This window comes from Triticum aestivum, chromosome 7B (genome assembly GCF_018294505.1).
Source record: "Triticum aestivum cultivar Chinese Spring chromosome 7B, IWGSC CS RefSeq v2.1, whole genome shotgun sequence".
Taxonomy (NCBI): Eukaryota; Viridiplantae; Streptophyta; class Magnoliopsida; order Poales; family Poaceae; genus Triticum; species Triticum aestivum.
The window spans coordinates 488,565,299-488,580,936 of NC_057813.1; the positions used below are offsets into that span (position 1 = coordinate 488,565,299).

General features: G+C 43.0%; 1 protein-coding gene across 1 annotated transcript; it reads right to left on the reverse strand.

Moving 5' to 3' along the window:
* Positions 1-399: 399 nt before the first annotated feature.
* On the reverse strand, positions 400-2,242 carry LOC123158087 (putative F-box/LRR-repeat protein At5g02700; the record flags this gene model as incomplete). Its single annotated transcript, XM_044576215.1, has 3 exons — positions 400-835; positions 984-1,115; positions 1,214-2,242. Coding segments are annotated over 3 exons (1,515 nt in total), but the record flags the coding sequence as incomplete, so codon positions are not given.
* Between the last annotated feature and the right edge of the window lie 13,396 nt (positions 2,243-15,638).

Sequence of the window (15,638 nt, forward strand, 5' to 3'; positions counted from 1 at the left end):
TTTCAAACTTTGCACTCACAGACCTTGCCTAGGCACCATTAGCCCGAAATTTGTCCCCATTCTCTACACATTCCGCATAATTGGTGTAAACATCACAAGGTTCCAAATGCAAAATCTGTTCAGAAGCCAAGACACAAAGTAAAGTTCCATGTTCTTGGAACATTCAGATAAAATAGACCTGCTATAGGATGTAGCTCAGTTTTAGGGAACACACAGGATGTTAAGAAAACGTACACAACATAACAAATATTAAGAGAATGGTTTCAAACTTTGCACTTGCAAACCTTGCCTAGGCACAATTAGCTGGAAAAAAATCCACGTCTTTTACAGATTCTGCATAGTTAGTCTAAACATCACAAGGTACCAGGACACTAGGAACTTCAAAGCACTAGAAACAAAAGACCTAACCAAATTTGGATAAAACAAATAATTAGATAATCAAGAGTAACTCATCAAAGTACATAACAACCAAATGTCAACATCAGCATTCAAAGGGATCAGCTACAGACAAATCCCGCACATGCTTGATGTCCTCAAGTTTGCGGCGACATCTATCCTTTGTGAAAACAAACTGAGCACCTCTGGAAGCCCTGTTCCCAAGCTTAAGCAACCTATGCTGCCTTTCAATGAACTTTTCACAGCACCGGCCTTGAACCTCAAATCGTAATAACTCTAGCATTTTAGCATTCAGGACAAAGAGCATGGCAAAGTTAACTTCTGACATGATGCCTCGATAATTTGCCAACACTACTTTCTTGAGACGGATGTCAAGGCATCTGATGTGACTCTGGTGTTTACGACGCCAAAAACTCTTTTTCCCCGACGACAAACATATCTGAAAATGGGAAGACAAAAGTTCATGCAAAGAGTACATTAACAGCTAACACCACTCCCTCCATTCCAAAATAAGTGTTGTGGTTTTAGTTCAAACCAGGACACTTATTTTGGAATGGAGGGAGTACAAATCACAGACGAATGGTTACCTCGATATACAACTTCTCCAAGCAGGGAAAGCAACACATGAGATCAAGAACCATATCCACACAGAGAGGAAGAACAGAGATAGATAAAGTCTTGACAGTGTCTACCACCATTGGGAACAGAGTAGGAAATCCCTATGAAGAATGAAACATTGCATCAGGCCATATAAAAATGCAGATAGTATGAATTTTGCCTTCTGACAAATGAGGTTAGACGTGAAGGTGAAAGCTACCTTAAAGCTGAAGCCGTAAGAGTCATCGTAACGATGGCAGCCCATGGTCTCCAGGTTGGGCGCTGATATTATCGATATGTCCAAGCCCGTAGTTTTGTTGAGTTGGAGCAACCTTTCAAGACAAGGGGCATCCTCAATAGAGATTTTCACCAATTTATCTCGGTATCCAGCATTTCCAGCACGTACGCCAATGGTTCTAAGGTTTGGGGAGCAGATCCGAATGCAGCCGAAGCCAATGCAGTGGTTAAGAAGCATGGATTCCAGGACGGGGCAACCAGCGATGACGCTCTGCAGAGAACCTTCCGAGATGCTGACCTCTTCAAGTGCGAGCTGCTTGAGCTGGGGGAAATGAAGCGTCTGGACGATGCTGTCGGGGAAGCGGCATTGGCTGAATGTGGCCAGACGGAGGCTGGACGAGAAACGGAAGGTGGGCGCCGTCACCGCCGGCAGTACCAGTGGATCGCCCGCGCAGCAGAACTCGAGCTCCTGGAGGTTGCTGAGGCCAGCAGACCGGAGCCAGGCATCCACGGTGGCAGCGTGGTGGTACAGGTGGTGCGCGGAGACGCACAAGCGGCGGCCGGAGCCAGCGTGGGCGGAGAGGATCTGGGAAATGAGGCGTATTAGAACGTTGTCACCTTCGGCGGGGAGGTCGTAGTAGTCGAGATTGAGAGGAGCGGAGCGCCAGAGGTGGCGCCACCGGGAGGCGAGGGTTTGGGTGCGGGCGCCCTCCGTGGTGGGGAGAAGGGAGATGAAGTCGCCGAGGACGGCGTCGGGCAGTCCGCTGATGTGGTCGACGCCGTCTTCTGCTCCTCCAGCTCCAAGCGGTGGTTCTCGGATGTCGGATTCGGGCGCCTCCATGGCCGCCGCCGTCGGCTCATGGCTTAAGATTTCCTCCGGTTGGTTGCTTCCGGGCAACTCCGATTTTCTCTTCTTGGAAAGAGGAGCCGCCGCCTCCATCTCCATGGCCGGTTGTTGCGCGGCGCAGCTGCGCAGAGGAGGCTGGCTCACTGGCGCCGCCGCGGTCGCTCGGGCATTTTTTCAGAACAGTTCGTGTGGTGAGGGTTTGAGGCTTGTCAGGAAAGGGGCAAATCTTCTTCTAGTTTGTTTCATTTTTGCTTTGAAGGGATTGCATTTTTTTTCTTTTCCGAAGTTCACTATGGGCGTGTTTGGTTGCCGTTTGCTAGTCTGCATCGCATACACTTCTCCACCCAACCTGACTATGCAAATGCAGGCTCAAATGCACCATATGCATATTATTTGGTTGCCTGCATGCCCTCTTACCTGCATGGGCTGAACCACAGCGCCTGGTGTTTGGTTGCCTGAATGTTAGTCCACAAACCCAAGGCATGGTGTTTGGTTGTATGCAAGGCTTGATGTGTGGTAACCTCTTTGGCTAGTTGATGAGGTTACCACAACACTTCGGCAGCACACATCATAAGCACAACAGAGTATAAACAGAGCATCAACTACATAATTCAGATATAAACGGTACGACAGTTCATAACAGTTCTACGCATAAACCATAGCAGAATAGGTAGTACTTAGGGAGACCCCGGCCCTACTCCTTGGCGGCGAAGGCTTCGTCGTGCTTCCCGCACTTGTTGACGACCTCAATGCCATCGTCGTCGAAGATGATGACCTTGAGGGTGTTGGGAGTGAGGAGCTTGAACGTCACCATGTAGCCGATCTTGATCTGATGAACGGCTGCGTAGGTGGCCCAACCCTGATCCAGGGTCACCCTGCCGTTCATCAGCTTGACCGTCACCTTCCAGGAGCAGCCGGTGTTGTTCCTGAGCTTGAACTCCGTCGGCACCGCGACGAAGTGCTTGGTGAAGTCCAGGGGCATGGGGATGCACTCAAGCTTCGGTGCAAGGATGACCTTGCAGAAGTGAGTTGGGCCATCCTCCTGATGGTATGGCCGTAGTTGCGGCGCTTGTTGCTGGGGGGGCTCCTCCATGCCATCGTCGTCGCCACCCTCACACGTCTTTGGGTCTTCCTTGGCGGTGGGCGGCAACTCAACCTCATCAGGCATTGGGTGAAGGGGCTACTTGCTCTTGCTGTCAACGGCCGGGAGCACCTCCGTGCCCATCGCATTGCTATCCTCGATCTGCACACAAGTCATGGAGTCAGGCATTGCACAGAGTTCATGGCTAATTCAAGAGCTTGTAGTTAAAACGGCATGACTGTCACTCTTCTCCTCCTCTCCATCCCCCCTATATTTACTCACCCTGCCCACCACTATTTACCCACCCCCTCTCTTCTCTCACTGTCAACCTTCCTCCTCCCCATCGCCATGAGCTCTAACTCCAGCTCCAATGCCAACCCCTTCCCTTGGGGTATTGGCTGGAGGGCCTTCTTCCTCGGGTGGACGGCTGGTGACCGGACCAAGTTCGAGAACACCATGAAGGTGTGCTCGAACTTCGGATCCATGCCGGCAATGCAGAACGAATCCAATGTCGTGCTCATGAAGGCCACTCAAGATGAGCTGAAGACGTTGATTCCTGACCCAGCGAAGGGCGCGATGGCAGTTGACATCCTTTGCTGGGCCATGAATCAGGCCGTCTCAGACGACCCTAAACAGAGGAAGAAGTGGTGCAAGTACAAGACCTACTTTGCTCCTAATGACCGTCGTGCCGCAGTATACTGGGAGACGGGTATCGCGCCGCCGCTGGTCATCGGTGGGCAGCCTAAGGAGGAGGAAGAAGAGGCGGTGCATATGCCAGGTGTTAGGGAACGTAGTAATTTCAAAAAAATCCTACGCACACGCAAGATCATGGTGATGCATAGCAACGAGAGGGGAGAGTGTTGTCCACGTACCCTCGTAGACCGAAAGCGGAAGAATTAGAACAACGCGGTTGATGTAGTCGTACATCTTCACGGCCCGACCGATCAAGCACCGAAACTATGGCACCTCCGAGTTCTAGCACACGTTCAGCTCGATGACGATCCCCATACTCCGATCCAGCAGAATGTTGGGGAAGAGTTCCGTCAGCACGACGGCGTGGTGACGATCTTGATGTTCTACCGCTGCAGGGCTTCGCCTAAGCACCGCTACAATATTATCGAGGAGGACTATGATGGAGGGGGCACCGCACACGGCTAAGAGATCAAGAGATCAATTGTTGTGTCTAGAGGTGCCCCCCTGCCCCCGTATATAAAGGAGCAAGGGGGGAGGGGCGGCCGGCCTAGGAGGGGGCGCGCCAAGGGGAGTCCTACTCCCACCGGGAGTAGGACTCCCTCCTTCCTTGTTGGAGTAGGAGAAGGGGGGAAAGAGGAGGGAGAGGGAGGAAGGAAAGGGGGGGCGCCGCCCCCCTCTCCTTGTCCTATTTGGACTAGGGGGAGGGGGCGTGGCCCAGCCCTTGCCTCCTCTCCTCTTCTCCACTAAGGCCCATGTAGGCCCATTAAGCCCCCGGGGGGGTCCGGTAACCTCCCGGTACTCCGGTAAAATCCCGATTTCACCCGGAACACTTTCGACATCCAAATATAGGCTTCCAATATATCAATCTTCATGTCTCGACCATTTTGAGACTCCTCGTCATGTCCGTAATCACATTCGGGACTCCGAACAAACTTCGGTACATCAAAACTCATAAACTCATAATATAACTGTCATCGAAACCTTAAGCATGCAGACCCTACGGGTTCGAGAACTATGTAGACATGACCGAGAACCGTTTCCGGTCAATAACCAATAGCGGAACTTGGATGCTCATATTGGCTCCTACATATTCTACGAAGATCTTTATCGATCAAACCGCATAACAACATACGTTGTTCCCTTTGTCATCAGTATGTTACTTGCCCGAGATTTGATCGTCGGTATCTCAATACCTAGTTCAATCTCGTTACCGGCAAGTCTCTTTACTCGTTACATAATGCATCATTCCGTAACTAACTCATTAGCTACATTGCTTGCAAGGCTTATAGTGATGTGCATTATCGAGAGGGCCCGGAGATACCTCTCCGACAATCGGAGTGACAAAACCTAATCTCGAAATACGCCAACTCAACATGTACCTTTGGAGACACGTGTAGAGCTCCTTTATAATCACCCAGTTACGTTGTGACGTTTGGTAGCACACAAAGTGTTCCTCCGGTAAACGGGAGTTGCATAATCTCATAGTTGTAGGAACATGTATAAGTCATGAAGAAAGCAATAGCAACATACTAAACGATCAAGTGCTAAGCTAACCGAATGGGTCATGTCAATCACATCATTCTCCTAATGATGTGATCCCGTTAATCAAATGACAAGTCATGTCTATGGTTAGGAAACATAACCATCTTTGATTAATGAGCTAGTCAAGTAGAGGCATACTAGTGACTTTAAGTTTGTCTATGTATTCACACATGTATCATGTTTCCGGCTAATACAATTATAGCATGAATAATAAACATTTATCATGATATGAGGAAATAAATAATAACTTTATTATTGCCTCTAGGGCATATTTCCTTCAGTCTCCCACTTGCACTAGAGTCAATAATCTAGATTACACAGTAATGATTCTAACACCCATGGAGTCTTGGTGCTGATCATGTTTTGCTCGTGGAAGAGGCTTAGTCAACGGGTCTGCAACATTCAGATCAGTATGTATCTTGCAAATCTCTATGTCTCCCACCCGGACTTGGTCCCGGATGGAATTGAAGCGTCTCTTGATGTGCTTGGTCCTCTTGTGAAATCTGGATTCCTTTGCCAAGGCAATTGCACCAGTATTGTCACAGAAGATCTTCATTGGTCCTGATGCACTAGGTATGGCACCTAGATCGGAAATGAAATCCTTCATCCAAACTCCTTCATTTGCTGCTTCCGAAGCAGCTATGTACTCCGCTTCGCATGTAGATCCCGCCACGACGCTTTGTTTAGAACTGCACCAACTGACAGCTCCACCGTTCAATATAAACACGTATCCGGTTTGCGATTTAGAATCGTCCGGATCAGTGTCAAAGCTTGCATCGATGTAACCATTTACGACTAGCTCTTTGTCACCTCCATAAACGAGAAACATATCCTTAGTCCTTTTCAGGTATTTCAGGATGTTCTTGACCGCTGTCCAGTGATCCACTCCTGGATTACTTTGGTACCTCCCTGCCAAACTTATTGCTAAGCATACGTCAGGTCTGGTACACAGCATTGCATACATGATAGAGCCTATGGCTGAAGCATAGGGAACATCTTTCATTTTCTCTCTATCTTCTGTTGTGGTCGGGTATTGAGTCTGACTCAACTTCACACCTTGTAATACAGGCAAGAACCCTTTCTTTGCCTGATCCATTTTGAACTTTTTCAAAACTTTATCAAGGTATGTGCTTTGTGAAAGTCCAATTAAGCGTCTTGATCTATCTCTATAGATCTTGATGCCCAATATGTAAGCAGCTTCATCAAGGTCTTTCATTGAAAAACTTTTATTCAAGTATCCCTTTATGCTATCCAGAAATTCTATATCATTTCCAATCAACAATATGTCATCTACATATAATATCATAAATGCTACAGAGCTCCCACTCACTTTCTTGTAAATACAGGCTTCTCCAAAAGTCTGTATAAAACCATATGCTTTGATCACACTATCAAAGCGTTTATTCCAACTCTGAGAGGCTTGCACCAGTCCATAAATGGATCGCTGGAGCTTGCACACTTTGTTAGCACCTTTTGGATCGACAAAACCTTCCGGTTGCATCATATACAACTCTTCTTCCAGAAATCCATTCAGGAATGCAGTTTTCACATCCATTTGCCATATTTCATAATCATAAAATGCGGCAATTGCTAACATGATTCGGACAGACTTAAGCATCGCTACGGGTGAGAAAGTCTCATCGTAGTCAACCCCTTGAACTTGTCGAAAACCTTTCGCAACAAGTCGAGCTTTGTAGACAGTTACATTACCATCAGCGTCAGTCTTCTTCTTAAAGATCCATTTATTCTCGATGGCTTGCCGATCATCGGGCAATTCAACCAAAGTCCATACTTTGTTCTCATACATGGATCCCATCTCAGATTTCATGGCCTCAAGCCATTTTGCGGAATCTGGGCTCATCATCGCTTCCTCATAGTTCGTAGGTTCGCCATGGTCAAGTAACATGACTTCCAGAATAGGATTACCGTACCACTCTGGTGTGGATCTTACTCTGGTTGACCTACGAGGTTCGGTAGTAACTTGATCTGAAGTTTCATGATCAATATCATTAGCTTCCTCACTGATTGGTGTAGTTGTCACAGGAACCGGTTCTTTTGATGAACTACTTTCCAATAAGGGAGCAGGTACAGTTACCTCATCAAGTTCTACTTTCCTCCCACTCACTTCTTTCGAGAGAAACTCCTTCTCTTGCAAGGATCCGAATTTAGCAACAAAAGTCTTGCCCTCAGATCTGTGATAGAAGGTGTACCCAATAGTATCTTTTGGGTATCCCATGAAGACACATTTCTCCGATTTGGGTTCGAGCTTATCTGGTTGAAGTTTCTTCACATAAGCATCGCAACCCCAAACTTTAAGAAACGACAACTTTGGTTTCTTGCCAAACCACAGTTCATAAGGCGTCGTCTCAACGGATTTTGATGGTGCCCTATTTAACGTGAATGCGGCCGTCTCTAAAGCATAACCCCAAAATGATAGCGGTAAATCAGTAAGAGACATCATAGATCGCACCATATCTAGTAAAGTACGATTACGATGTTCGGACACACCATTTCGTTGTGGTGTTCCGGTTGGCGTGAGTTGCGAAACTATTCCGTATTGCTTCAAATGTAAACCAAACTCGTAACTCAAATATTCTCCTCCACGATCAGATTGTAGAAACTTTATTTTCTTGTTATGATGATTTTCCACTTCACTTTGAAATTCTTTGAACTTTTCAAATGTTTTAGACTTGTGTTTCATCAAGTAGATATACCCATATCTGCTCAAATCATCTGTGAAGGTGAGAAAATAATGATACCCGCCGCGAGCCTCAATATTCATAGGACCACATACATCAGTATGTATGATTTCCAACAAATCAGTTGCTCGCTCCATAGTTCCGGAGAACGGCGTTTTAGTCATCTTGCCCATGAGGCACGGTTCACAAGTACCAAGTGATTCATAATCAAGTGATTCCTGAAGTCCATCAGTATGGAGTTTCTTCATGCGCTTTACACCAATATGACCCAAACGGCAGTGCCACAAATAAGTTGCACTATCATTATCAACTCTGCATCTTTTGGCTTCAACATTATGAATATGTGTATCACTATGATACGTCTCCAACGTATCTATAATTTTTTTATTGTTCCATGCTATTATATTACCCCTTTTGGATGTTTATGGGCTTTATTTTACACATTTATATCATTTTTGGGACTAACCTACTAACCAGAGGCCCAGCCCGTATTGCTGTTTTTTTTTGCCTATTTCAGTATTTCAAAGAAAAGGAATATCAAAAAGAGTCCAAACGGAATGAAAACTTCGGGAGCGTGATTTTTGGAACGAATGTGATCCAGAGGACTTGGAGTGCAAGCCAAGAATCAGCCGAGGCTCCCACGAGATAGGAGGGCGCCCCCCTGTAGGGCGCGCCCCCTGTCTCATGGGCCCCTCGGGCGTCCACCGACGTACTTCTTCCTCCTATATATACCTACGTACCCTGAAAACATCCAGGGAGCACCCAAAACACAATTTCCACCACCGTAACCTTCTGTATCCGCGAGATCCCATCTTAGATCCTTCACCGGCATTCTGCCGGAGGGGGAATCGACCACGGAGGGCCTCTACATCAACATACTTGCCCCTCCGATGAGTTGTGAGTAGTTTACCACAGACCTACGGGTCCATAGTTATTAGCTAGATCGCTTCTTCTCTCTTTTTGGATCTCAATACAATGTTCTCCCCCTCTCTTGTGGAGATCTATTCGATGTAAATTCTTTTTGCGGTGTGTTTGTCAAGGTCCGATGAATTGTGGGTTTATGATCAAGTTTATCTATGAATAATATTTGAATCTTCTCTGAATTCTTTTATGTATGATTGAGTTATCTTTGCAAGTCTCTTCGAATTATCAGTTTGGTTTGGCCTACTAGATTGATCTTTCTTGCCATGGGAGAAGTGCTTAGCTTTGGGTTCAATCTTGCGGTGTTCTTACCCAGTGACAGAAAGGGTTGCAAGACACGTATTGTATTGTTGCCATCGAGGATAAAAAGATGGGGTTTACATCATATTGCATGAGTTTATCCCTCTACATCATGTCATCTTGCTTAATGCGTTACTCTGTTCTTATGAACTTAATACTCTAGATGCAGGCAGGAGTCGGTCGATGTGTGGAGTAATAGTAGTAGATGCAGGCAGGAGTCGGTCTACTTGTTATGGACGTGATGCCTATATACATGATCATGCCTAGATAATCTCATAATTATTCGCTTTTCTATCAATTGCTCGACAGTAATTTGTTCACCCACCGTAATACTTATGCTATCTCGAGAGAAGCCTCTAGTGAAACCTATGGCCCCCGGGTCTATCTCTTATCATATTTGCTTCCAATCTACTTTTATTTGCATCTTTACTTTTTGCATCTATATTATAAAATACCAAAAATATATTTATCTTATCATACTATCTCTATCAGATCTCACTTTCGCAAGTGGCCGTGAAGGGATTGACAACCCCTTTATTGCGTTGGTTGCGAGTTCTCAGTTTGTTTGTGTAGGTGCGTGGGACTTTTGAGGAGCCTCCTACTGGATTGATACCTTGGTTCTCAAAAACTAAGGGGAATACTTACGCTACTATTGCTACATCACCCTCTCCTCTTCGAGGAAAACCAACGCAAGCTCAAGACGTAGCAAGAAGGATTTCTGGCGCCGTTGCCGGGGAGGTCTTCGCTCAAGTCAAGACATACCAAGTACCCATCACAAACCATCTCCCTCGCATTTACATTATTTGCCATTTGCCTCTCGTTTTCCTCTCCCCCACTTCACCCTTGCCGTTTTATTCGCCCTCTCTTTCCCAATCTCCTCCTCTCTTTTCGCTTGCCTTTTCTGTTTGCTTGTGTGTTGGATTACTTGTTGCCATGGCGCAAGATAATACCAAATTGTGTGATTTCTCGAATACCAATAATAATGATTTCCTTAGTACTCCGATTGCTCCTCTTAATGATGTTGAGTCTTGTGAAATCAATGTTGCTTTGCTGAATCTTGTTATGAAAGATCAATTCACCGGCCTTCCTAGTGAAGATGCTGCTTCTCATCTAAACAACTTTGTTGATTTGTGTGATATGCAAAAGATAAAGATACGGATAACAATGTTATCAAATTGAAGTTATTTCCGTTTTCTCTTAGAGATCGTGCTAAAGTTTGGTTTTCGTCTTTGCCTAAAAATAGTATTGATTCTTGGAACAAGTGCAAAGATGCTTTTATCTCTAAGTATTTTCCTCCCGCTAAGATTATCACTCTTAGGAACGATATTATGAATTTTAAACAACTTGATCATGAGCATGTTGCCCAATCTTGGGAAAGAATGAAATTGATGCTTCGTAATTGCCCTACTCATGGTTTGAATTTATGGATGATCATACAAAAATTTATGCCGGTTTGAACTTTGCTTCTAGAAATCTCTTAGATTCGGCCGCGGGAGGCACGTTTATGGAAATCACGTTAGGAGATGCTACAAAACTTCTTGATAATATTATGGCTAATTATTCTCAATGGCACACCGAAAGATCTTCTAGTAAAAAAGTGCATGCTATAGAAGAAATCAATGTTTTGAGTGGAAAGATGGATGAACTTATGAAATTGTTTGCTACTAAAAATACTCCTCTTGATCCCAATGATATGCCTTTGTCTTCTTTGATTGAGAATAATAATGAATCTATGGATGTGAATTTTGTTGGTAGGAATAGTTTTGGAAACAATGCTTATAGAGGAAACTTTAATGCTAGACCGTTCCCTAGTAATTCCTCTAATAATTATGGAAATTCCTACAATAATTCTTATGGTAATTTCAATAAGATGCCCTCTGATTTTGAGAATAGTGTGAAAGAATTTATGATTTCTCAAAAGAATTTTAATGCTTTGCTTGAAGAAAAATTGCTCAAAGTTGATGATTTGGCTAGGAACGTTGATAGACTTTCGCTTGATGTTGATTCTCTTAAACTTAGATCTTCTCCTCCTAAGCATGATATCAATGAGTCTCTCAAAGTAATGAGAATTTCCATTGATGAGTGTAAGGAAAGAACCGCTAGATTGCGTGCTAAGAAAGATAGCTTTATAAAAGCGTGTTCTTCTAGTTTCCATGAAAATAATGATGAAGATCTTAAAGTTATTGATGCGTCTCCTATTAGATCTATGTTTTGCAATATAAATTTTGATGATTATGGGACTGATGATGAATCAACTTTGCCTAGAAGGCGTCCCAAGAATTCGGAGTCTTTAGATCTTGATGCTAAATTGGTAAAAGTGAGATTGGAGAGGTCACAACTTCAAATAACATTGAACCTACTATCTCGGATTTCAAGGAATTTGATTATGATAATTGTTCTTTAAAAGGTTGTATTTCCTTGTTGTAATCCGTTGTTAATTCTCCTCATGCTTATAGTCAAAATAAAGCTTTTACCAAACATATCGTTGATGCTTTGTTGCAATCTTATGATCAAAAACTTAATTTGGAAGTTTCTATACCTAGAAAACTTAATGATGAGTGGGAACCTCTATAAAGATTAGAATTAAAGACTATGAGTGTTTTGCTTTGTGTGATTTGGGTGCTAGTGTTTCCACAATTCCGAAAACTTTATGTGATATTCTAGATTTCCATGATCTTGATGATTGCTCGTTAAATTTGCACCTTGCGGATTCCACCATTAAAAAGCCAATGGGAAAGATCAATGATGTTCTTATTGTTGCAAATAGAAATTTGGTGCCCGTGGATTTTATCGTTCTTGATATAGATTGCAATATTTCTTGCCCTATTATTCTTGGTAGACCTTTCCTTAGAACGATTAGCGCGATTATTGATATGAAGGAAGGGAATATTATATTCCAATTTCCATTAAAGAAAGGCATGGAGCACTTTCCAAGAAAGGAAGTCAAATTACCTTATGAATCTATCATGCGGGCTAATTATGAATTTAGTGCCAAAGAAGGCACTCGTTAGATCTATCTTCGCTTTTATGCCTAGCTAAGGGCGTTAAACGATAGCGCTAGTTGGGAGGCAACCCAATTTTTCTTTATGTTTTTGGTTTTTGCTCTTGTTTAGTAATAAATCTTGCATCTACTCTCTGTTTAGATGTGTTTTTATCTTTTAATTAGTGTTTGTGCCAAGTAGAACCTATAGGATAAACTATGATGGTAGTTGATTTGATTCTGCTGAAAAACAGAAACTTTGCGCTCACGAGAAAAAATTCAATAAATCACATAAACGTGATTTTGCATTTATTATTTTTGCTGCTGATCAATAGACAAATTGTCCAGTACGTCCTATTTTGGTAGGATTTTTAGAGTTCCAGAAGTTTGCGTTAGTTACAGATTGCTACAGACTGTTCTGTTTTTGACAGATTCTGTTTTTCGTGTGTTGTTTGCTTATTTCGATGCATCTATGGCTAGTAAAATAGTTTATAAACCATAGAGAAGTTGGAATACAGTAGGTTTAACACCAAAATAAATAAAAAATGAGTTCATTGCAGTATCTTATGCGGTGGTTTTGTTTTCTTTCACTAACGGAGCTTATAAGTTTTCCTGTTGAGTTTTGTGTTGTGAAGTTTTCAAGTTTTGGGCAAAGCTTTTATGGACTATGGAATAAGGAGTGGCAAGATCCTAAGCTTGGGGATGCCCAAGGAACCCCATGATATTCAAGAATAATCAAAAGCCTAAGCTTGGGGATGCCCCGGGAAGGCATCCCCTCTTTCGTCTACGTTCATTGGTAACTTTATTTGGACCTATATTTTTATTTGCTACATGATATGTGTTTTGCTTGAAGCGTCGTGTATTATATTAGTATTTGCTTTTTAGTTTACCACAATCATCCTTGCTGTACACACCTTTTGGGAGAAGCCTATTTGATTAGAATTTGCTAGAATACTCTATGTGCTTCACTTATATCTTTTGAGCTTGATAGTTTTTGCTCTAGTGCTTCACTTATATCTTTTAGAGCATGGTGGTATCTTAATTTTGAATAAATCTCTAGTCTCTCATGCTTCACTTATATCTTTTTGAGAGTCTTTTAGAACAGCATGGTATTTTCTATGGTTACAAAGTTGGTCCTAGAATGATGAGCATCCAAGTTGGGTATAATAAAAACTATCATAGAAAAAGAATTGGATGCTATGATCAACTTGATGCTTGATAATTGTTTTGAGATATAAAGGTAGTAATGTTAGGGTCATGCTAGTGGGTAATTATGAAATTGAGAAATACTTTTGTTGAAGTTGGCAAGTCCCATAGCATGCATGTATGGTAAAAGTTGTGTGACAAATTTGTTGCATGAGGTGCTCTTTTGATTGTCTTCCTTATGAGTGGCACTCGGGGACGAGCGATGGTCTTTTCCTACCAATCTATCCCTCTTGGGGCATGCGTAGTAGTACTTTGCTTCGAGGGCTAAGTAGACTTTTGCAATAAGTATATGAGATCTTTTTGACTAATGTGAGTCCATGGATATACGCACACTCATCCTTTCACTTTGCTAGCCTATATTATTACCGCGCAACTTTCGCCGGTATCATGAACCCTTTATTTACCTTCCTCAAAACAGCCACCATACCTACCTATTATGGCATTTTCATAGCCATTCTGAGATATATTGCCATGCAACTTTCCATCGTTACGTTTATTATGACACGTTCCATCATTGTCATATTGCTCTTTTGCATGATCATATAGTTGACATCGTATTTGTGGCAAGGCCACCTTCATAATTTTCATACATGTCGCTCTTGATTCATTGCATATCCCGGTACACCGTCGGAGGCATTCATATAGAGTCATATCTTGTTCTAGCTTTGAGTTGTAATTCTTGAGTTGTAAATCCATATAAGTGTGATGATCTTCATTATTAGAGCATTGTCCTAGTGAGGAAAGGATGATGAAGGCTATGATCCCCCCACAAGTCGGGATGAGACTTTGGACTTTACAAAAAGAAAAAAAAGAAAAAAAGAGAAAGGCCAAAGAAAAAAAGAAAAAAATAAGAAAAAAAAGAAAATGAGAGAAAAAGAGAGAAGGGACAATGCTACTATCTCTTTTTCCACACTTGTGCTTCAAAGTAGCACCATGATCTTCATGATAGAGAGTCTCCTATGTTGTCACTTTCATATACTAAGTGGGAATTTTTCATTATAGAACTTGGCTTGTATATTCTAATTATGGGCTTCCTCAAAATGCCCTAGGTCTTCGTGAGCAAGCAAGTTGGATGCACACCCACTTAGTTTATTTTGTTGAGCTTTCATATATTTATAGCTCTGGTGCATCCGTTGCATGGCAATCCCTACTCACTCACATTGATATCTATTAATGGGCATCTCCATATAGCCCGTTAATACGCCTAGTTGATGTGAGACTATCTTCTCCCTTTTTGTCCTCACAACCATCACCATATACCACCATAGTGCTATGTCCATGGCTTGCGCTCATGTATTGCGTAAGAGTTGAAAAAGTTGAAGCGCGTTAAAAAGTATGAAACAATTGCTCGGCTCATCATCGGGGTTGTGCATGATGGGAGTATTTTGTGTAATGAAATGAAGCATGGCCTAACTATATGATTTTGTAGGGATAAGCTTTCTTTGGCTATGCTATTTTGATAGGACATGATTATTTGTTAGTATGCTTTGAAGCATTATTATTTTTATGTTTTATAAGCTTTTATCTTGAATCATTTGGATCTGAACATTCATGCCACAATAAAGAAAATTACATTGAGAATTATGCTAGGTAGCATTCCACATCAAAAATTTCTTTTTATCATTTACCTACTCGAGGATGAGCAGGAATTAAGCTTGGGGATGCTTGATACGTCTCCAACGTATCTATAATTTTTTATTGTTCCATGCTATTATATTACCCCTTTTGGATGTTTATGGGCTTTATTTTACACATTTATATCATTTTTGGGACTAACCTACTAACCGGAGGCCCAGCCCGTATTGCTGTTTTTTGCCTATGTCAGTATTTCGAAGAAAAGGAATATCAAACGGAGTCCAAACGGAGTCCAAACGGAATGAAACCTTCGGAAGCATGATTTTTGGAACGAACGTGATCCAGAGGACTTGGAGTGCAAGCCAAGAAGCAGCCGAGGCTCCCACGAGATAGGAGGGCGCCCCTCCCTATAGGGCGCGCCCCCTGTCTCGTGGGCCCCTCAGGCGTCCACCGACGTAATTCTTCCTCCTATATAGACCTACGTACCCCGAAAACATCCAGGGAGCACCCGAAACATAATTTCCACCACCGTAACCTTCTGTATCCGTGAGATCCCATCTTGGA